This window comes from Ipomoea nil, unplaced genomic scaffold (genome assembly GCF_001879475.1).
Source record: "Ipomoea nil cultivar Tokyo-kokei standard unplaced genomic scaffold, Asagao_1.1 scaffold1043, whole genome shotgun sequence".
NCBI classification, from domain to species: domain Eukaryota; kingdom Viridiplantae; phylum Streptophyta; class Magnoliopsida; order Solanales; family Convolvulaceae; genus Ipomoea; species Ipomoea nil.
Window position 1 is genome coordinate 2,451,722 of NW_017617471.1, and position 16,852 is coordinate 2,468,573.

Genomic DNA, 16,852 nt, shown 5'->3' on the forward strand with positions numbered 1-16,852 from the left:
GGCTTAGCATTCACATCCCTCTTGGCTTTTCTTCTGAAAACACCAGAAAATTTTCATTTTTCATTAATCGGACAGTTGGCTTGGTAAGCACGAGGTGATAAGTTTGACTCTCCGTGTGAGTTATCTATCGGTCTTCTTGGTTTGAGTCGGTCAGTATGGGCAACCTAGACTGGTTTTACTTTTGTGGTCTTTTGTTGGCTAGAGTTAGAACATCCTCAATAGTGAGGTTTTTGGGGCGATTTTTGAGGAATTTTTGCACATGTGATTAGGAAAGAGAATATGGGAGTGAAAGGAAACGGGTCGTGTAATACATGCGCCCGACTGGGCGTGCTGTGTAGCTCACGCTGCAGTGAGGCAGCCTTTTGTTTCAGTGGGACCCACAATTTCTGAAAAAACCAAGCTCCTCCTGCAACACCCCCAACCTCTCTCTCTTTATTATTTCTCCTCCACATGTACACTCACACCTGCAAAAACTATGTAAAATCCCTCTATTGGGGATGACCTTACAATACGAGTTTTATCCAAAATACGCTTTAAAATAGTGATTGTGAATTTTTCTGTAGAGCAAAGAATCCAAAATACACCTTAAAATAGTGATTACGGACTTTCTCCTTAATTAAAGAATAGAGAAAAGAAGTTTGCCACAAAGTCAAATGATTCGTTAAGGGGAAGATGTTTTGCACATAGTCAAATGTTTCAGATTGGTAAAGGATTATGGATAAGAACACCTCTTATCATATCATTAATCACTCCTTTCCCTTAGCTGAACAATTTAGGTATGGTCAAAGATTGTGTTCTTCAGACTTGGTCAGTGTAATGCAGACCCTATTGGAAAAATCTTATAAATTTTAATGTATTTTCGAGATTTAATTCAACAGCTAGTGACAGATAAAACGAAACAATTAGTGTATTAAAATGGTCCATCCTTCTCCCATAGTTAATCGAGTAAGCCACTTGTTTGACTTTTGTTCTTTTCTATTAATTTATTTTTTATGTTAAATTTTACTTGAGTCCTTGTCACTCAATCCCTTCCCCTCCACACCCTCAAAAGAGAAAAGAAAGAAAGAAAAAGTCCACACTGATTTAATTCAATGGTTTTAGGCACTATTTGAGATGTTTGAATTTCGATGACGGTAATACGGAGATTATGCTCAAAGTGAGTAGATCCCATATGTGCACTGGTATTTAGCATTGTCTGCTGAGCCATTGAGTCATCGTGATTTTTCATCTTCCAAAATGTTCTGTCGGTTTGGGGTGTTAGGCTCTTGAGGTTGGAGATTTAACATTTCGGGAGAAGAAGAAAACAAAAATAATAATTGATTTTTCTAATTGCTAATAAATGTATTTATGTTCAAATTGCATATTTCTCACGAGTGGAGTACCCATGCAAATTAAGTTTATTTAATTATTATCATTATACTATTACTAATATTATTGACAACCAAAATAATAATAATAATAATAATAATAATAATAATAATAATAAGTTTTTTATTATTTTTTGTCATGCTTGGTGTGACTAGGACAATTTCAAGACATGCCATTCTTGACTTGACCCATCAAGCAGCAGCCAATATGTGCTTGTCTATATATACATATACAATTTTTTTATAGTGTTAATTTAAGATGATGTTGATATAATCATACATAATATGTCAGTATTGATAGCTTGATAATATATAATATAGTAACAAATAGCATACATTATAATAGAATTTGATACTATTAACACATTAAAAAATCTCACACACACACTACACTTGCATATTTATATATGAAAAAGTTTATTGTGCCAATTGACACCGGTACCTCTAAACTATGTACAGTCTAAAAAAGGCTCAAATCTCAAAACTTTCAACATGCACTTTTCGGGTAATGAAGAAAACTCGTTATCTGAATGTGTGCGTTTGGTAAACCTCACTTCTATATACTAGCTTGAGATAAATCGTACTAAAAAACAATGTATGATGGACTCGACCAAAAGAGTTTTGACATTTACTTTTTATACTTGGTATACGAAGACCGAGGTACAAGTAACGGTGAATATCTTAAAAAATTTATTAGTGTGATTAATGAGTGTATTTAGGAGAATGGATGCCACTTTTTGTTACCATGATATCATGTTTGACCAAAATGATTTTTTTTTTTACTGATCCAACACGTAAAATGGAGTACGTAAACTTTACAACAGCCTTTATAACTGCACGTTAATAAAGCAAAATTTTTAAATATTTTACAAATTGAACCACCGTAAAATATGCGAAAAAAAAAAAAAAATCAGAATGGATGGTTCAGAAGAAAAAAAAAATGTTTGTAATTTCGGTGAAAAAAAATGATTGGACGAGGGCTTGAAGTGTAGAATTCAATATCATGTCATCTAAATATAAAAATTTAATGGGCTGTTTGGTTCACGGAATAGGTCTGGAATGTCATAACATTCCCAGTAATAGGCATATTTCTCTGTTTGGTAACTACTTGTATTCCCAGGAACATTGTTCCCGGGAATGACCTATTCCTAGGGGCCTTTGGTATTAGGCTATTATTGAGTTCTTGGGAATAGCCTAAAGTTTCTATTTTCTATTTTATCCTCCAATTAAATTTATTTCCTATTTCACCACCACCACCATCGCCACCATCGCTACCACCACCACCACCACCACATATTTTTATAAGGGTATTTATGTCTTTTAAAACATATTTCATTTCTATTCCTTAAATCAACCAAACACGGTAATATAATCCTAAAGTCTATTCTTTTCGCGAACCAAACAATATAATACAATTCATATTCTATTCCTTGCATATTCTATTCCTTATGGAATAACATTCCAATTAACTCAAATTTCATTCCGTGAATCAAACATGCTGTAAATGTGTTAATTGATAATAGTGGCTCTTACACCAGGGACAACTCAAAAGTGAATGAGAAAGATTTTAAATTTAAGCTAAGTATTATGGAACATTGTTTTCACACTTTCAGATGCAAATTTAAAATTTATTCTAAAACGTTTTGAAATGCACACGGTACTGTAATATATATATATATATATATATATATATATATATATATATATAAAATAGAATATTATGTTAATTGTTTTGATTAACGAGTAATATAAGTCATCTAGTTGTTGTGTCCATCAAAATAAAAAGTTATGATTTGTTAACTTTATATTCACAAAGTGATGAGCTGTGATCAACTTCAATTAAATTAGTCAAGTGATTGACTTGGTAACTACAATATTTCAAGTTCAATTACTTGTATGAGTTTTGATCAATTATAAACATTTTAAATTAATTATACCTTCTTGTTGTCCTAAGCTGACTTCATCAGTTACATATGACTTTTTTTTTTTTTTTGAAAATCATAATAGGCAGAGTATCATTCAAAAATTAAATTTAAAACAAAAACTTCAACGTTTTATTTCACTAATAAATACACAACATCATTTAAGATTAGATTTAACGTTTTTCACTAAATAAATCAATTCAAAAAATCGAATTTGGTACTGTAACGTTTTCATGTAGCAATTAGAGCAGCATTTATTTCAATTATTATTTGTTTTCAAATAATAAATTGAAATAACACAAGGTATGATGGAATCAAGGTAGGTGCATGATAGTGTCAACTTTAAGTTACAACATTATTTGCACCATATATATTATTATTTAATTAGAATAAGACTTCTATAAAACAAAATGTTATTAGTATCAAATTCATTCTCTCTCTACACATATACCTCGTATATAACGTATACTATAATATGATTGTACCAAGTAAAATTAAAAATCATTACTAATAATAATACAACCTTAGTTTTCATATTAGTCGTGGATTTAAGAGACTTGTAATTTAATAGTTAGTCAACTATAAAAGAGCACTTTAACTCTTTAAGGGACCATCAATGAAAAATAATTACTCAAAATTATATATAGCTAGAAACTTCTAATTTAATAGTCAGTCAATTTTAATTCACTACTTTAAATAGTATTCGACTAAAATAATTACTCATATGGAGTATCAAATTTTATATTAAAAAAAATATTATTCGTTATTATGTGGTGCAGTAAAATGTCACATGGTAGCGGCTACGAGCTTTCTATAAATCATAATAAATTTTTAATATGAAAACATAAGTCCAAATTTAATGACATCGCACTACTCTAACTCTGAAGACCAGTAAAAAAAAAATTATAAATTTGTAATATGTATCTTCTTCTCCCAAAAGGTTGAATCCCTGTCTCCAAGAATTCTCACACCTTGATTTGACAGAATAGTTAGGATGACGTAAATCACGATGGTTCAATGGTTCAAAAAATAGTATCAAATATCAGTGCGTACAAGGTATCAGAACAGTATATATTGATGAGTTGACAAGCCTCAAATGCTTAATCATTTGAAAACATGGAATTATGAAGGTGTGTACGTTTATTCTCGTGGGCTGCCATACATAATTGAAAACGTTTGTACTCCACATACGAGGTCAAACGCCTGAGTTTGACCAGCCGGCCAATACCAAATTGGAAAAGTCCAAATTATCCCCTAGTTGCTCGTATAAATCTGGTAAAAAGGCAAGGTAAAACAGTACATGTATACCAAATCTGGGAAACGGGTGTACTTTACTCTATCCGGTTTGATTCTTTAAAGATTCTCATTTCTGTTTTTCATCCACTTTCAGTATTTTGACTTTAAATTCAAATTTTTATTCTTTCATGTTATTTTATTTAATTAATATATATGTGTAATTAAAAAAAAAGGGTACAAAAATTTTAAGCCAAACCAATTTACATGGTTGGATATTCATCAATCATCATCAAAATAAATATAATGATTTGTTCATCTGGCAAATGAAAATTGAATTGTCCTAACTCCTACTAATTGTTACCAGTATTGTATTTCAAAACCTAAAATCTTAACATATTAAATGCTTTTTATTTTTATTGTTATTAGTGAGGTTTTTTTTTTTTTAATTTTTTTTTTTGCCTAGCACCTTGTATTCAAATGTCATGTAGTGACCTCTTCCATGTGGGAGGTCATGAGATCGAGCCTCAGTGCAGACGTTGTTAACTCAACTCTTTGTGTTTCATTAGATTGTAGCATTCTAAAAAAAAAGAGTAAGATTTTTTAGGGGAACCTTCATCAAGACAGTTGAATTAGTTTAATCTCAAGAATTTAAATATTTGTGTTGTTAACTCAACTCTTTGTGCTTCATTAGGTTGTAGCATTCTAAAAAAAAAAAGTAATATTTTTTAGGGGAACCTTCATAGAGACAGTTGAATTAGTTTAATCTCAAGAATTTAAATATTTGTGTAATATGAAAAAATAAAGATATTCCGTATCAGACTTTTACTATCGGATATATTAACCGATTCGCGACTTTTACTATCGGATATGTTAGCCGATTTGCGAATATGCAGGCAGATTCGCGAATATGTAGGCTTATAACTAAGCCAGAGCATGCTGGTCGTTGTATATGAGAAGATTTTCCGTTCCACTGCATTTGATTTTTGATTAAAAAAGAAGAAGATATTCCGTATATTTTTTGAGTATTACAATGTACTTCGTAAATTTATTTAATTAGTATTGTTTAATATCGTCTCACTCTAGACGAGACGAATTTCAAATGTATAATATATTTTTTAAAAAATATGCAGTAATATTTGTTTTGAGTGATCAAAAAATTTATAACTATTTATTTGAAAGGGAAGTGGCAAACTCCACATATAACCTTAACCGATAAAGAATTGCAATAAGGTAAATTATTTGAAGTTTTTATGTCACCTAAGACATATGGAGTGATTCTTTTACTTCAAAAATGGTGCGCTGGCAATCGGAAGAACGATAAAAATCCGAAACCGGAGTCATAGTTGGACGGAAAAGGGTGTTGTGAGGGAAGTCTCCAAGAAAGGGAAAGGTTTTGACCCTTTCTCCTATCATACCTTTGGCTCCAATATTTCTATCTGGTTTTCACACTCTCAATCCCTCATCTCCATCCCCAAAACCTTCCAATCACCTCACCCATCTTCTCCCTTTTCTCCCTCCCAGCTTGAGTTCTTGAGAGATCTGAGAAATCCCATCTTGATTACCCTGTTTAGCTGATAAAGATCAGTTTTTTTATCGCTTTTGACCGGTTCTTTTTGAAAATTTGCGAGCTTTGACTGGGGAAGAAGAAGCTTTAGTCAGGGAAAGCTGAGATTTTGATTGATCTGGGTCACTTCAACTGAGAATTATAAGCTTTTTGTGCTAATGGGTAATTGCTGTGCCACGCCGGAGACTTCCGAGGAGACGAGGGGGAAAAACAAGCCAAACCCGTTTTCCGTCGACTATGGCGGAAACCATAACCATGGAAACGGCGGATACCGGTCGTATGTGCTGGAAAACCCCACCGGCCACGATATCGAGGCGACATACGAGCTGGGGCGCGAGCTGGGGCGCGGCGAATTCGGGGTCACGTATTTGTGCATTGACAAATCCACCGGCGACCATTTGGCCTGCAAATCCATATCCAAGAAGAAGCTGAGGACCAGAGTGGATATTGAGGATGTCCGGAGGGAGGTTGAGATCATGAAACATTTGCCTAAGCATCCCAACATTGTGAGCTTGAAGGACACGTACGAGGACGATCAAGCCGTCCATTTAGTGATGGAGTTGTGCGAGGGCGGTGAGCTCTTTGATCGGATTGTTGCCAGGGGCCACTATACTGAGAGGGCTGCTGCTGCTGTCACTCGCACCATTGTTGAAGTCATTCAGGTATACTTTCCATGTTTTTGTGCTTCGATTGTCCGTCCTATAATGTTCTGTGTCATTTGTTTTAGATCTGTAGTTTGATTCTGTCTTTCCGTGTGTTTCTATTTGTTGAGCATATAGCCATTAATGTGCAATCCAAATATCAGCTTAGGCTTTTAGTTGACATGGAGTACTGCATTTTATGATAAATGTCTTAACCTCGTAATCGCGGAAGCTTTAGAATGATCTGAATATCTCTCGCTATTCGTGTTGCCTTTGAAACGTTAGTCGTTTTGTTTACTACTTCTGTCTTGAATACTAGATGGTGTAGTGTATTTTGTCTACCGGAGTTGTGGTAGGACCCTTCTCGGTGTCATCATTATAGGCCGATAATTAAAACCAAATTGAATATGTAAGTTACCTTATATGACTAAACAGAGTTATTGACTCAATCATATACTTGCACCACAAATGGAAAATTCTTACAAGATATAGCTGCAGAATTTCTAACGTGGGATTTAGGAAGATTCTGTTATCTGGGAACAGTCTTGCTTAGTGGACCAGTTTCTATAAGCTAATTGCCTTTCTTGTCTACTTTCTTTTCCTTTTTGGCTTTTTGAATTGTGTAAACTCCGAAAAAAATGATATTTTTCATGAGTGACATGGAATTGAAGCATGTGCTCCATCTCAACTAAAAGACTAAGCTGATAGTTGGATTGCACATTAATGGCTATATGCTCAACACATGGAAGGGTGTACTGGAAGGATGGTGTTTGTTTCTGGTATTTTAAGTATGGTATAGTTTAGTTATCGATTTCGTTTTGTTGATTTGCAGATGTGCCATAAGCACGGTGTGATGCATCGGGATCTCAAGCCTGAGAATTTCTTGTTTGCAAACAAGAAGGAAACTGCAGCCTTAAAGGCCATTGATTTTGGGCTTTCGGTGTTCTTCAAACCTGGTAATGCGTCTTGGAAGTTGGAAAGCGTTTGCTTGTTTCGTTTGATTAATAGGGGGGTGACACCCGATATTGACCCTCTTATGGTTTTGCAGGCGAGAGGTTTAATGAGATTGTGGGAAGCCCGTATTACATGGCTCCGGAGGTGCTAAAAAGAAACTATGGCCCAGAAGTGGATGTTTGGAGTGCTGGAGTCATTCTCTACATCTTACTATGCGGTGTTCCACCTTTTTGGGCAGGTCGGTGTAGCTTTTATGTCGGGTTACGTTTTTCTGGAATATTTTTAAGTCTATGTTTCATTTCTAATTCGTATGGTCAGTGGTAACCTTTCTTTTATATTGCAGAAACTGAACAAGGAGTTGCTCAAGCGATCATCAGGTCTGTTGTCGACTTCCGAAGGGACCCCTGGCCTATGGTTTCTGACAATGCTAAGGACCTCGTGAAAAAGATGCTCAACCCAGACCCTAGCAAGCGGCTTACAGCTCAGGAAGTATTAGGTAATTCTTGGACTGAAAGATAAATCCGACTTTTCGTATTTATTGTGCTCAACAATAAATGCTTGGTTCTTTTTCTAAGCCATTGAAATAATCTTGTTTTTTTAATTTTTATTTTGAATATTTGCAGATCATCCTTGGTTACAAAATGCAAAGAAGGCTCCTAACGTTTCTCTGGGTGAAACCGTAAAAGCAAGGCTGAAGCAATTCTCTGTGATGAACAAGCTGAAGAAAAGAGCTCTGAGGGTACTTTTTTTACCGTCATTTATTTGAAAATTTGAAGCGGACATTGCTATTCCAAATCAAGGTTAAAAAAATCACTAGGCCCCCTCTAGGCGCCTGGGACCGCCTAGAGCGCCTAGGTGGCCCGACCGCCTAGGCTTGATTTTTGCAACACTGTTCCAAATAGTGCTTTATGTTTCTAATTTTTTTTCCCCGAGCTGGTGTATCCTCGCTTGATTTACATTCTAAATCGGTTTTCCACTTATAGGTGATAGCGGAGCATTTGTCAGTGGAGGAAGTGGCTGGAATAAAGGAAGGATTCCAATTAATGGACACGAACAACAAAGGGAAGATTGACATTAATGAGTTGAGAGTCGGGTTGCAGAAACTTGGCCATAATGTCCCCGAATCAGATCTTCAAGCTCTTATGGATGCTGTAAGTTTTAATGCCTTACTATTTCATGACAGACATAAACCGATGATTGTTTTCTATGTAAGTTTAATGAAAGTAACTGGTAACCTTTTTTGCAGGGTGATGTTGATAAGGATGGTTATCTGGATTGCGCAGAGTTCGTGGCAATTTCTGTCCACCTTAGGAAGATGGGCAACGATGAACACCTGAAGAAAGCGTTTGCGTTCTTCGACCAGAACCAGACTGGATATATAGAGATTGAGGAGTTACGTGACGCCTTAGCTGATGATATTGACACAAATAGCGATGAAATTGTTAATGCTATCATGCAGGATGTAGATACAGACAAGGTCAGTTTTTCGTTAGACGCCTTTTAAGGCATTGTCACACTTCTATTATTTTCTGTGACGATTTGTCATTCTGGGTGGGTTTTTCTTTTACTTAATTAATGGTTATATGCTCAACACGCCCCCTCACGTGTGAGGTGGACCGTAGTCGCTTATGGGGTGACGTAGAGATTCGAACCCTAATTCTGATACCAAATTGAAGCATGTGCTCCATCTCAACTAAAAGCCTAAGCTAAAAGTTGAATTGCATGGTTATATGCTCAACATGCAATTGCCTTTCTTGCAGGATGGGCGCATAAGCTATGACGAATTTGCTGCCATGATGAAGGCGGGCACGGACTGGAGGAAGGCCTCGAGGCAGTATTCACGAGAACGATACAATAATCTCAGCTTGAAACTGATGAAGGATGGATCCTTTGCTAGCGAGGGTAGATAGCTCGAGAAGGGTAGCCAGATTGCAAGATGTTTAACCGAAGAAATTGTACAAGAACCGAAGTTTTTAACTACTGGAATTCTCCTCGTTTTTCCTTCTTTCGTTCATCAATGATTCTCTTTGTATTGTTTGTGCAAATCCCATTGCTGATGGGGATGAAAATAGATTTCAAGCACCCAGTTCTTGTTGGTTTATGTCTAGTGAATACACTTTTTTTTTTTTTTTTTTGGCTTGGAAGGTTGAAGAATTGGGAAGGTATTTATTTCAGGTTGTAAATATGTTGCCATTTATACTTCCATTTTTTCCCAGCTATAAAGCTTTTGCTGTTCAAAATCTTGTTTCTTTGAAGAATGAAGATTAAACATAACCTTGATTTGATCCCTGGTCTCTGGGTCTCTGTTTTTCTTGAATTCCATGACGTTTGTTGTTGTTTTCTTGGACGACTTTCTCGGAGTTCTTGTTTTCTCGTAAACCACTGTCGGAAGCCACCGAAGGCTGGTCGGCGGCGGCGCCCGGACTGATTTGCGGAAGTTCGCCGCTGTCGTCGGAATCCTGAGAAATCTATCAAGATCACAGGGTCGTTGGCTCTCTCGATGTTTAGAATCTGAGAAAAGGTTGTTGAAACAAGAGTATGAGCAAGAAAATTAGCCAATCTTGACACTAAACAAATGCATAAATGAGAAAAGGTGGCCATAGCTTCGCGACAGTCAATGATAGCAAAACCATCATACGAACAAATAGCATTACACGGTGAAATCAAAGAGTTCCGGAACTCTGAGCAGTCGGTGAAGAGATCAACGGACAACACTTCCTGATCCTTAAGCTAAGAGAGTACCTCCCTACAAGCCATTGCCTCAGCCATTAGCGGTGAGTAGCATTGAGTCAAGCTGCCGCTTACCGCCGCCGAGTAGGTCAAGTCAATATACAAATGTAATATTTATGTTAAAAATGTAATATTATTTAAAAATAAATTATTTGTTACTTATATAATGTAATAATATTTAAAAAAAATTAATACTTTTAAATCAAAATGTAATGTTTAGAGGTTGAATGTGAGAAAGTTTATACTACGGAGTACTAATCATTGGTAAATTGATTAATGATTACTTTTGAGAAAAAATGTAATACTTGAACACAAATGCAATCAATCCACCTATCAGATCTTAATTTTCATGTGGGCACATTCTTGAACCTTTTTCCAATACATGTTTCTAATGGGAGTCAAATCTTTATACTGTCACCTCATGTCATGATCTTGACGAATCAATTACGTTACGTCTCGATCACATAAAAAATATTTGTAAATACATACTCATAATTATTAACTTTCACGATCTCTGATTCTTTTCGATTTCCATAGTACCTATGTTACTACTCCAAATACCATTGTATTGAGATTAACAAGAACAATAAACAATAATAACGATAGAAAGGAAAGAATGTAAGATTTACGTTGTTCAGTACTGTGCCTACCTTCAATGAAGTGAAATATTATTTTCATTCATAGTGATGGTAATAGTGGTAATACAACCCTTTAGGGATACAACCAATATATTTATAGGTCCACGATCCCTCCTGAAACCCCTCACGACCTTCTCATCTAGCATCTAGAAATATCCAACAAATACAAACAATGTTCCATCTTGTTACTAGTAACGTAATTGTGGGAATATCACCTTCACTATAATCTGAGGGTTCGTAGTTTCTGGCTTTTCCGTTTTCAAGGTTTTCAAAGGCTATGGTGTGACAACAAATCTTTTACCTAGACAGACATAACCCTTTCCTGTATCATCAAAATTTGATATCTGAAATTTTGTATTGACCATCTCAACAGTCAATATTAACAAGAACAGTAAACAATAATAATGACACAAAAAGTAAAAATTAAAAACAATAATCCTGGTAGGATGGGTCTATCCACGGACAAACTTATATTCCTAATCCCGATACAAACCCAACACTCAACATTCAACACATTACTATACCTATGGAATATGGATGATAACTTCTGGTCTTCAAAAACGGATTTTCTTGGCAACTCTACCGCTGTTTTCCAACTTGGGAGCATCCTTGATTTCAAGTAACTGAATTTTCCTCTTCCTTTTCTCCAGATCCCGGTACCTCTTCTCCAACTTCCTCTCCGAAGCCTCCAACTTCTGCTTATAAGTGCCGTTTCCCTTCTTTTCTTGATTCGATCCCTTGTCTCTGGGTCTCTGAATTCCATTGCGTTTGTTGTTGTTTTCTCGAACCACCTCCTCGGACTTGGTGTTTTCTCGTAAACCACTCTCGGGTTTGGCGTTGGCGGCGGCGACGACGGGCGGAGTGATTTGCGGAAGTTCGCCGTCGTCGTCGTCGTCGTCGGCGGAATCCTCAGAACCCGAGAACACAACGTCATGGGCTGTCTCGCTGTTTAGAATATGGACAATACGTGCCTTCCGCTTGTGAAACTCAGCTTTCTTTTCAAGAACGGCCACCATGGTAGCCATTTCGATCAACTCAAACAGGTCGTCTTCCTTCTTCAAACTGTATTTTGCCCGGAAAATGTCTTCTAACTTCATGCCTCTACGTGCCGCCATTCTTGAACGTATGTGGGAGTGTGGAACAATACTTACTTAGGTTTCCAAAAACGTATGATTGCGTTAAGTTTGGTTAATATCCTACTTATAAACAAATACGTAGTAGTTAGGCTGGAATATCCCAGCCAATATTGGCTTTGGATGTGGTTTTTTTTTTTTTTTTTTTAATAAATTAAGCGGTGCCGGGGCAGTTTTTGTATTATTTAATTTTTTTTATTGTTTTTCTTTTATTTTTTAATATTTTAATATTATTAATAATGTTATTTCAATATGTTGGGTCCACTTTTGAATGTTGATTAGAGTTGCATGAATGTAGTGTGAATCAATCGTTATACCCTACACCACGGCGCACATATCACTGTGCGCCGCACGCCTATCGTTTTGGGGTCGTTTTGGGAGGCGCAGTAGGAAGTTGCTGGGATTATGTGTATTTGTTCACAAAGTTATGTGTATTTGTTCGTACAGTTATGTGTATTGGTTCATACAGTTATGTACATTCTTTTTATACAATTATGTACATCCGAATCAGAAAATTTGTGTGTATTATGTAAAGAGTTGATGTGTATTATGTTAAAAGTTTATGTTTATTATGTATTATGTTAGATTATGTGTATTATCTTTTAAAAAGAGTATGTATATTTTGTTATATAATTATGTACATTCATGTATACAATTATGTGTATTCTAGTATAACATTATGTACATTCTTGAATAGCGAGTTTTTTTTTTTTTTTTTTTTTTTTTTTTTTTTTTAAAGAAAAAACTACTGCCATTCACTGGGGCGGGAAATTAAAAAAAAAAAAAAAATTAAAACGACGTCGTTTTGCATCTGGGCACATAGTGCAACGCGCTCCGTGGTGTAGGATATAAATTGCCAGTGTGAATAATAGATGATTTGCAAATAAGATGATGTGAAAGTGAGATCACTTTTTAGAGTGGGAGACATTTGCAGGGATAATGTTAGCCTTAATATTTCAAATCAATTACTTGTCTGTAAAGTTATCTAAAAAGATTTTAAAATAATTAATTAATTAATTAATTATGATAATAATAAAACTAAACTAATTTTAGGAATAAAGTTCAAATTGGCCACGGAACGAAATACAATTAGGTCACTGAATGATAAAAAAATTCAATTAGGTCATTGGACACTCTAAAAAAAGTGCAATTTCAACTGATAGCAAGTTACCATCCATTTCAGTAGGTTACCTACTTACGTGACAGCTGAATTGACATTTTTTATCACTTTTAATAAATTTTAATAATAAATTAAAAAAATTAAAAAGTTTTTTTTTTTTTTTTTTAAAAAGACGGAGTGGTCGACCCCCTCCCCCTTCCTTTGTTTCCGCCGGAGACGAAGGAGGGGAGAAGGGGGTGGCATGAGACGAAGGACCTGTCTACGTCTCTGACCGGAGATGAAGATAGGTCCTTCATCTTCGTCTTGACGAAGACGAAGGAAAGGGGAAAGGGGTCAGCCACCCCGTCTTTTTTTTTTTTTTTTTTTTTTTTTTAATTTTCTTTTTAAAAGAAAATTATTAAAAATGATATTAAAAAAAAAAGTCAACTCAGCTACCACGTAAGCAATTAACTTGCTGAAATTGATGGCAACCTGATATCGGTTAAAAAATTGTATACATTTGAAGTGTTCAATGGCCTAATTGTACTCTCTTTTTTTTTTTTGCATTCAGTGACCTAATTGCATTTTCAGGTTACGTTCAGTAGCCAATTTGAACCTTTTGCCCTAATTTTATTACCAATGACCAGAAAATCCTATAAAGACTTAAAATTAAAATTTTCTATTTTCTATGATTTTCCTCTTTGAAGTTTTAACCCCATTTTCCCTCCATTAAGGGATTCAATTGTATTTTGAACTTGTTGAAGGTTAGCCATACTTGGGACAGAACCACAACAACATTCATGGGAAACACTTCAATTAACACTAGAAAATATGACTCAAATAGTCAAATATTCCTCAACTTCTACCAAAAATCTCTACAAGAGCAAGCTCCATCTATAAACTTGTGAAACCGAACACGGTCTCTAACAATGATTTCCCTGTTGTACAACCTACTAATGATCTTTGTCACTTCATGGCAATCCCTACAAACTCTCAGATTCTTTACAACTCTAATCACTGTTGGTACTTCGGTTCTCAAAAGACCATACGCTATAGCCAGTCTCTCGCTGTGTTCACAGAGGGCGTGCTCTTTCTCTTCATCGCTTGTGTCGTGTAGTACACCTGAAACCCAGGGTTCATGTCCTGAACCACGTACTCTATCCGAGATTTCGCTCAAGATCCCTTTTAGTTCCTCAGCTTCGGGATGAGACCAGTCGCCCATCACGAACTCATGCACAAAGCCATCAACTTCAATGGAGCTGCAGCCTGGGACAGTCTTGATGTCTCTGTCCTTCATCTGTTTCCTCACTTCTCGCATTCTTTCCCAATCTGAAACTGAAGCGTAGAGACTGGATAGTAGGGTGTAGTTTTCTGCATTCTGGGGTTCTAGTTCGATAAGGTGTTTGGCTGTGACTTCACCTCTGTCAAGAATCTTTTTCTTCTTGCATGCAACGAGTAAGCTGCGCAGTATTGCCGGATTTTGAGGGATTGGCATGGACTCAACGAAAGAATAGGCGTCTTCTATCAAGTTTGATCGGCAGAAAAGATCAACCATCAATCCATAATGCTCCAAAGATGGCTCAATCCCAGACTCAATCATGCTTGACCAATACTTCTTTCCCTCATGAACTAATCCACTATGAGCACACGCCATTAAAACACCAACTAAAGTAACGTGATTAGGCTCCGCCTGACCATTCGAAAGACATTATCGATAAGCCACCGAACCCCAGCACAGATATAATTGAAGGGTAGAAGGGTGGACTCAACTAAAAATCTAAACTGATAGTGAGACTATATATTTAATCAAACGTATGAGTTTTCATGCATAACAATTAACAAGGCATATGAAATTGTTAAAATTTTGTAAGAGAAATGGAAATTAAAGTACTTATCTTTGTTATTGTATTACCTTAGTTTCTCCCATTCTGGAAAAGGCATTCAAAGCATCTTCTGCTAGGCCATTAATGGCCAATCCATATATCATGGAGCCCCAAGCCTTGACATCCTTCACAGGCATAGCTTCAAAGACTTCCTTTGCCTTTTCAACGCATCCACATTTTGCATACATGTTGACAAGTGCAGTATTAAGTTCAAGATCATTCTCAATTCCCTTCTTGTCTATGTAAGCATGCAGCCATTTCCCCAAATCTAAAGCCCCAGATATGGCACAGGCAGAGATGGCGCTCACCAGTGTCACCCTATCAGGCGAAATGCCGGCCTTCTGCATTTCCCTGAACGAATCCAAAGCCTGATTGGCCATCCCGAGCCTGGAATACCCACTGATCATCGCGCTCCAAGCGACCACATTTCTCTCAGGAATTTCATCGAACACCTTCTCGCTCAGCTCAATCTCCTCACACTTGGCGTAGAAATTCAGCAATGAGGTCTGAACGAAGGGGCTGGATCCATGCCCAGACTGTACAACATGCTTGTGAACCTGTTGGCCTTCTCTAAACGCCATCAAAACCGAACAAGACTTGAGAACAAAGGCGAGGGTGAAAGTGTTTGATCTTGGGTAGTTTTTCCTGAGCAGTCTCTTGAAAATGAAAATGGGTTCAGAAGATGATGTTTGAGACTCCAAGAACCCTCTGATGAGGGAATTATAAGAGTAAATTCCTGGGCTTGGGATTCGGGAGATGAGCTGCTTCGCATAGCCCAGGCTGCCGCGCGACGAAAGAGCGGCGAATGTGAGGATCTTGGCGAGAAGAAAGGAGAGGGAAGAGGTAGAGAGAAGCGGGCAAGTGAGGACATGGCCATGGATTTGGTGGAGAATTCTGAGATTCGGACATCTTTGAATCAGTGTAGCAAGTCTTCTTTCTCCTTCTTCTTCCAGCTTTACTTCTCTCTGGTTTCCTCTTCAGGTTTTGCAGGCCTAACACTCTTTCGCCTTACTCTACTTTTGGCATTCGAGTTTACAACTTAATACTTAAATTCCAAATGTTTATTTGATTATAGTTTGATTTATATAAGAAAAAAATTATCAAATACGTCACTAAATTTTATTACTTTACTCAAAAATTCAATTAAGTTCTTAAACTTTCAAAAGATCAATTAAATTTATAAACATGTTATTTGGAAGTATTGAAGTCTAGAAACTAATTGATAACTTATAGTTACATGTTACCTAGGATTCCGGTGATTATTCCTACACTTTTCGATAATAATCACTGACGATCAGACGGTCGTCGATCACGTTTGGAGGAAGCGACCAACTGGTCTGCCTTCGATCTCTTCGCCTGAGAAGGCAGTGACTAAGCTAGTCGCCTTCTCCAGTCGCCTGAGAAGGCGACCAACTGGTCTACCTTCTCCTTCACCGTAGAAGCTAAGGCGACCAAGGCGAAAGAGAAGGCACACTAATTTGCCGAAAAGTGTAATTATATGTTATCGACCAATTTTTAGGCTTTAATACTTCCAAATAACATGTTTATGGGTTTAATTGTAACTTTTGAATATTTAAAAATTTAATTGACATTTTGAGTAAAGTTTATGATCGACCTTTATAAAATAAAAGTATAGAAACTACAAAGAAAACACATTATCATGACCAAAGACCGTGATCAAACGG

General features: G+C 36.3%; 2 protein-coding genes across 2 annotated transcripts; one reads left to right on the forward strand and one right to left on the reverse strand.

Moving 5' to 3' along the window:
• Nucleotides 1-5,869: 5,869 nt before the first annotated feature.
• On the forward strand, nt 5,870-9,924 carry LOC109181393 (calcium-dependent protein kinase 32-like). The gene is made up of 8 exons (XM_019331144.1): nt 5,870-6,751; nt 7,563-7,686; nt 7,779-7,922; nt 8,028-8,180; nt 8,308-8,423; nt 8,668-8,835; nt 8,931-9,161; nt 9,445-9,924. The coding sequence occupies exons 1-8, from the start codon at nt 6,248-6,250 to the stop codon at nt 9,592-9,594; spliced, it is 1,590 nt and encodes a 529-aa protein (XP_019186689.1). The 5' UTR covers nt 5,870-6,247; the 3' UTR covers nt 9,595-9,924.
• Nucleotides 9,925-14,081: 4,157 nt separating this feature from the next.
• LOC109181394 (pentatricopeptide repeat-containing protein At3g62890-like) lies at nt 14,082-16,192 on the reverse strand. Its single transcript, XM_019331145.1, has 2 exons — nt 15,197-16,192; nt 14,082-14,974 (listed from the first exon to the last, which is right to left on the reverse strand). Exons 1-2 carry the CDS (start codon nt 15,746-15,748, stop codon nt 14,147-14,149), a joined length of 1,380 nt encoding a protein of 459 aa, XP_019186690.1. The 5' UTR covers nt 15,749-16,192; the 3' UTR covers nt 14,082-14,146.
• Nucleotides 16,193-16,852: the final 660 nt, after the last annotated feature.

Coding starts and splice junctions, on each gene's coding strand:
- LOC109181393 (XM_019331144.1), top strand. CDS start 6,248: ATGGGTAATTGCTGTGCCACGCCGGAGACTTCCGAGGAGACGAGGGGG. Junction 6,752..7,562: donor CCATTGTTGAAGTCATTCAG/GTATACTTTCCA, acceptor GTTGATTTGCAG/ATGTGCCATAAGCACGGTGT. Junction 8,836..8,930: donor TTCAAGCTCTTATGGATGCT/GTAAGTTTTAAT, acceptor CCTTTTTTGCAG/GGTGATGTTGATAAGGATGG.
- LOC109181394 (XM_019331145.1), bottom strand. CDS start 15,748: ATGGCGTTTAGAGAAGGCCAACAGGTTCACAAGCATGTTGTACAGTCT. Junction 14,975..15,196: donor CCAGAATGGGAGAAACTAAG/GTAATACAATAA, acceptor TCGAATGGTCAG/GCGGAGCCTAATCACGTTAC.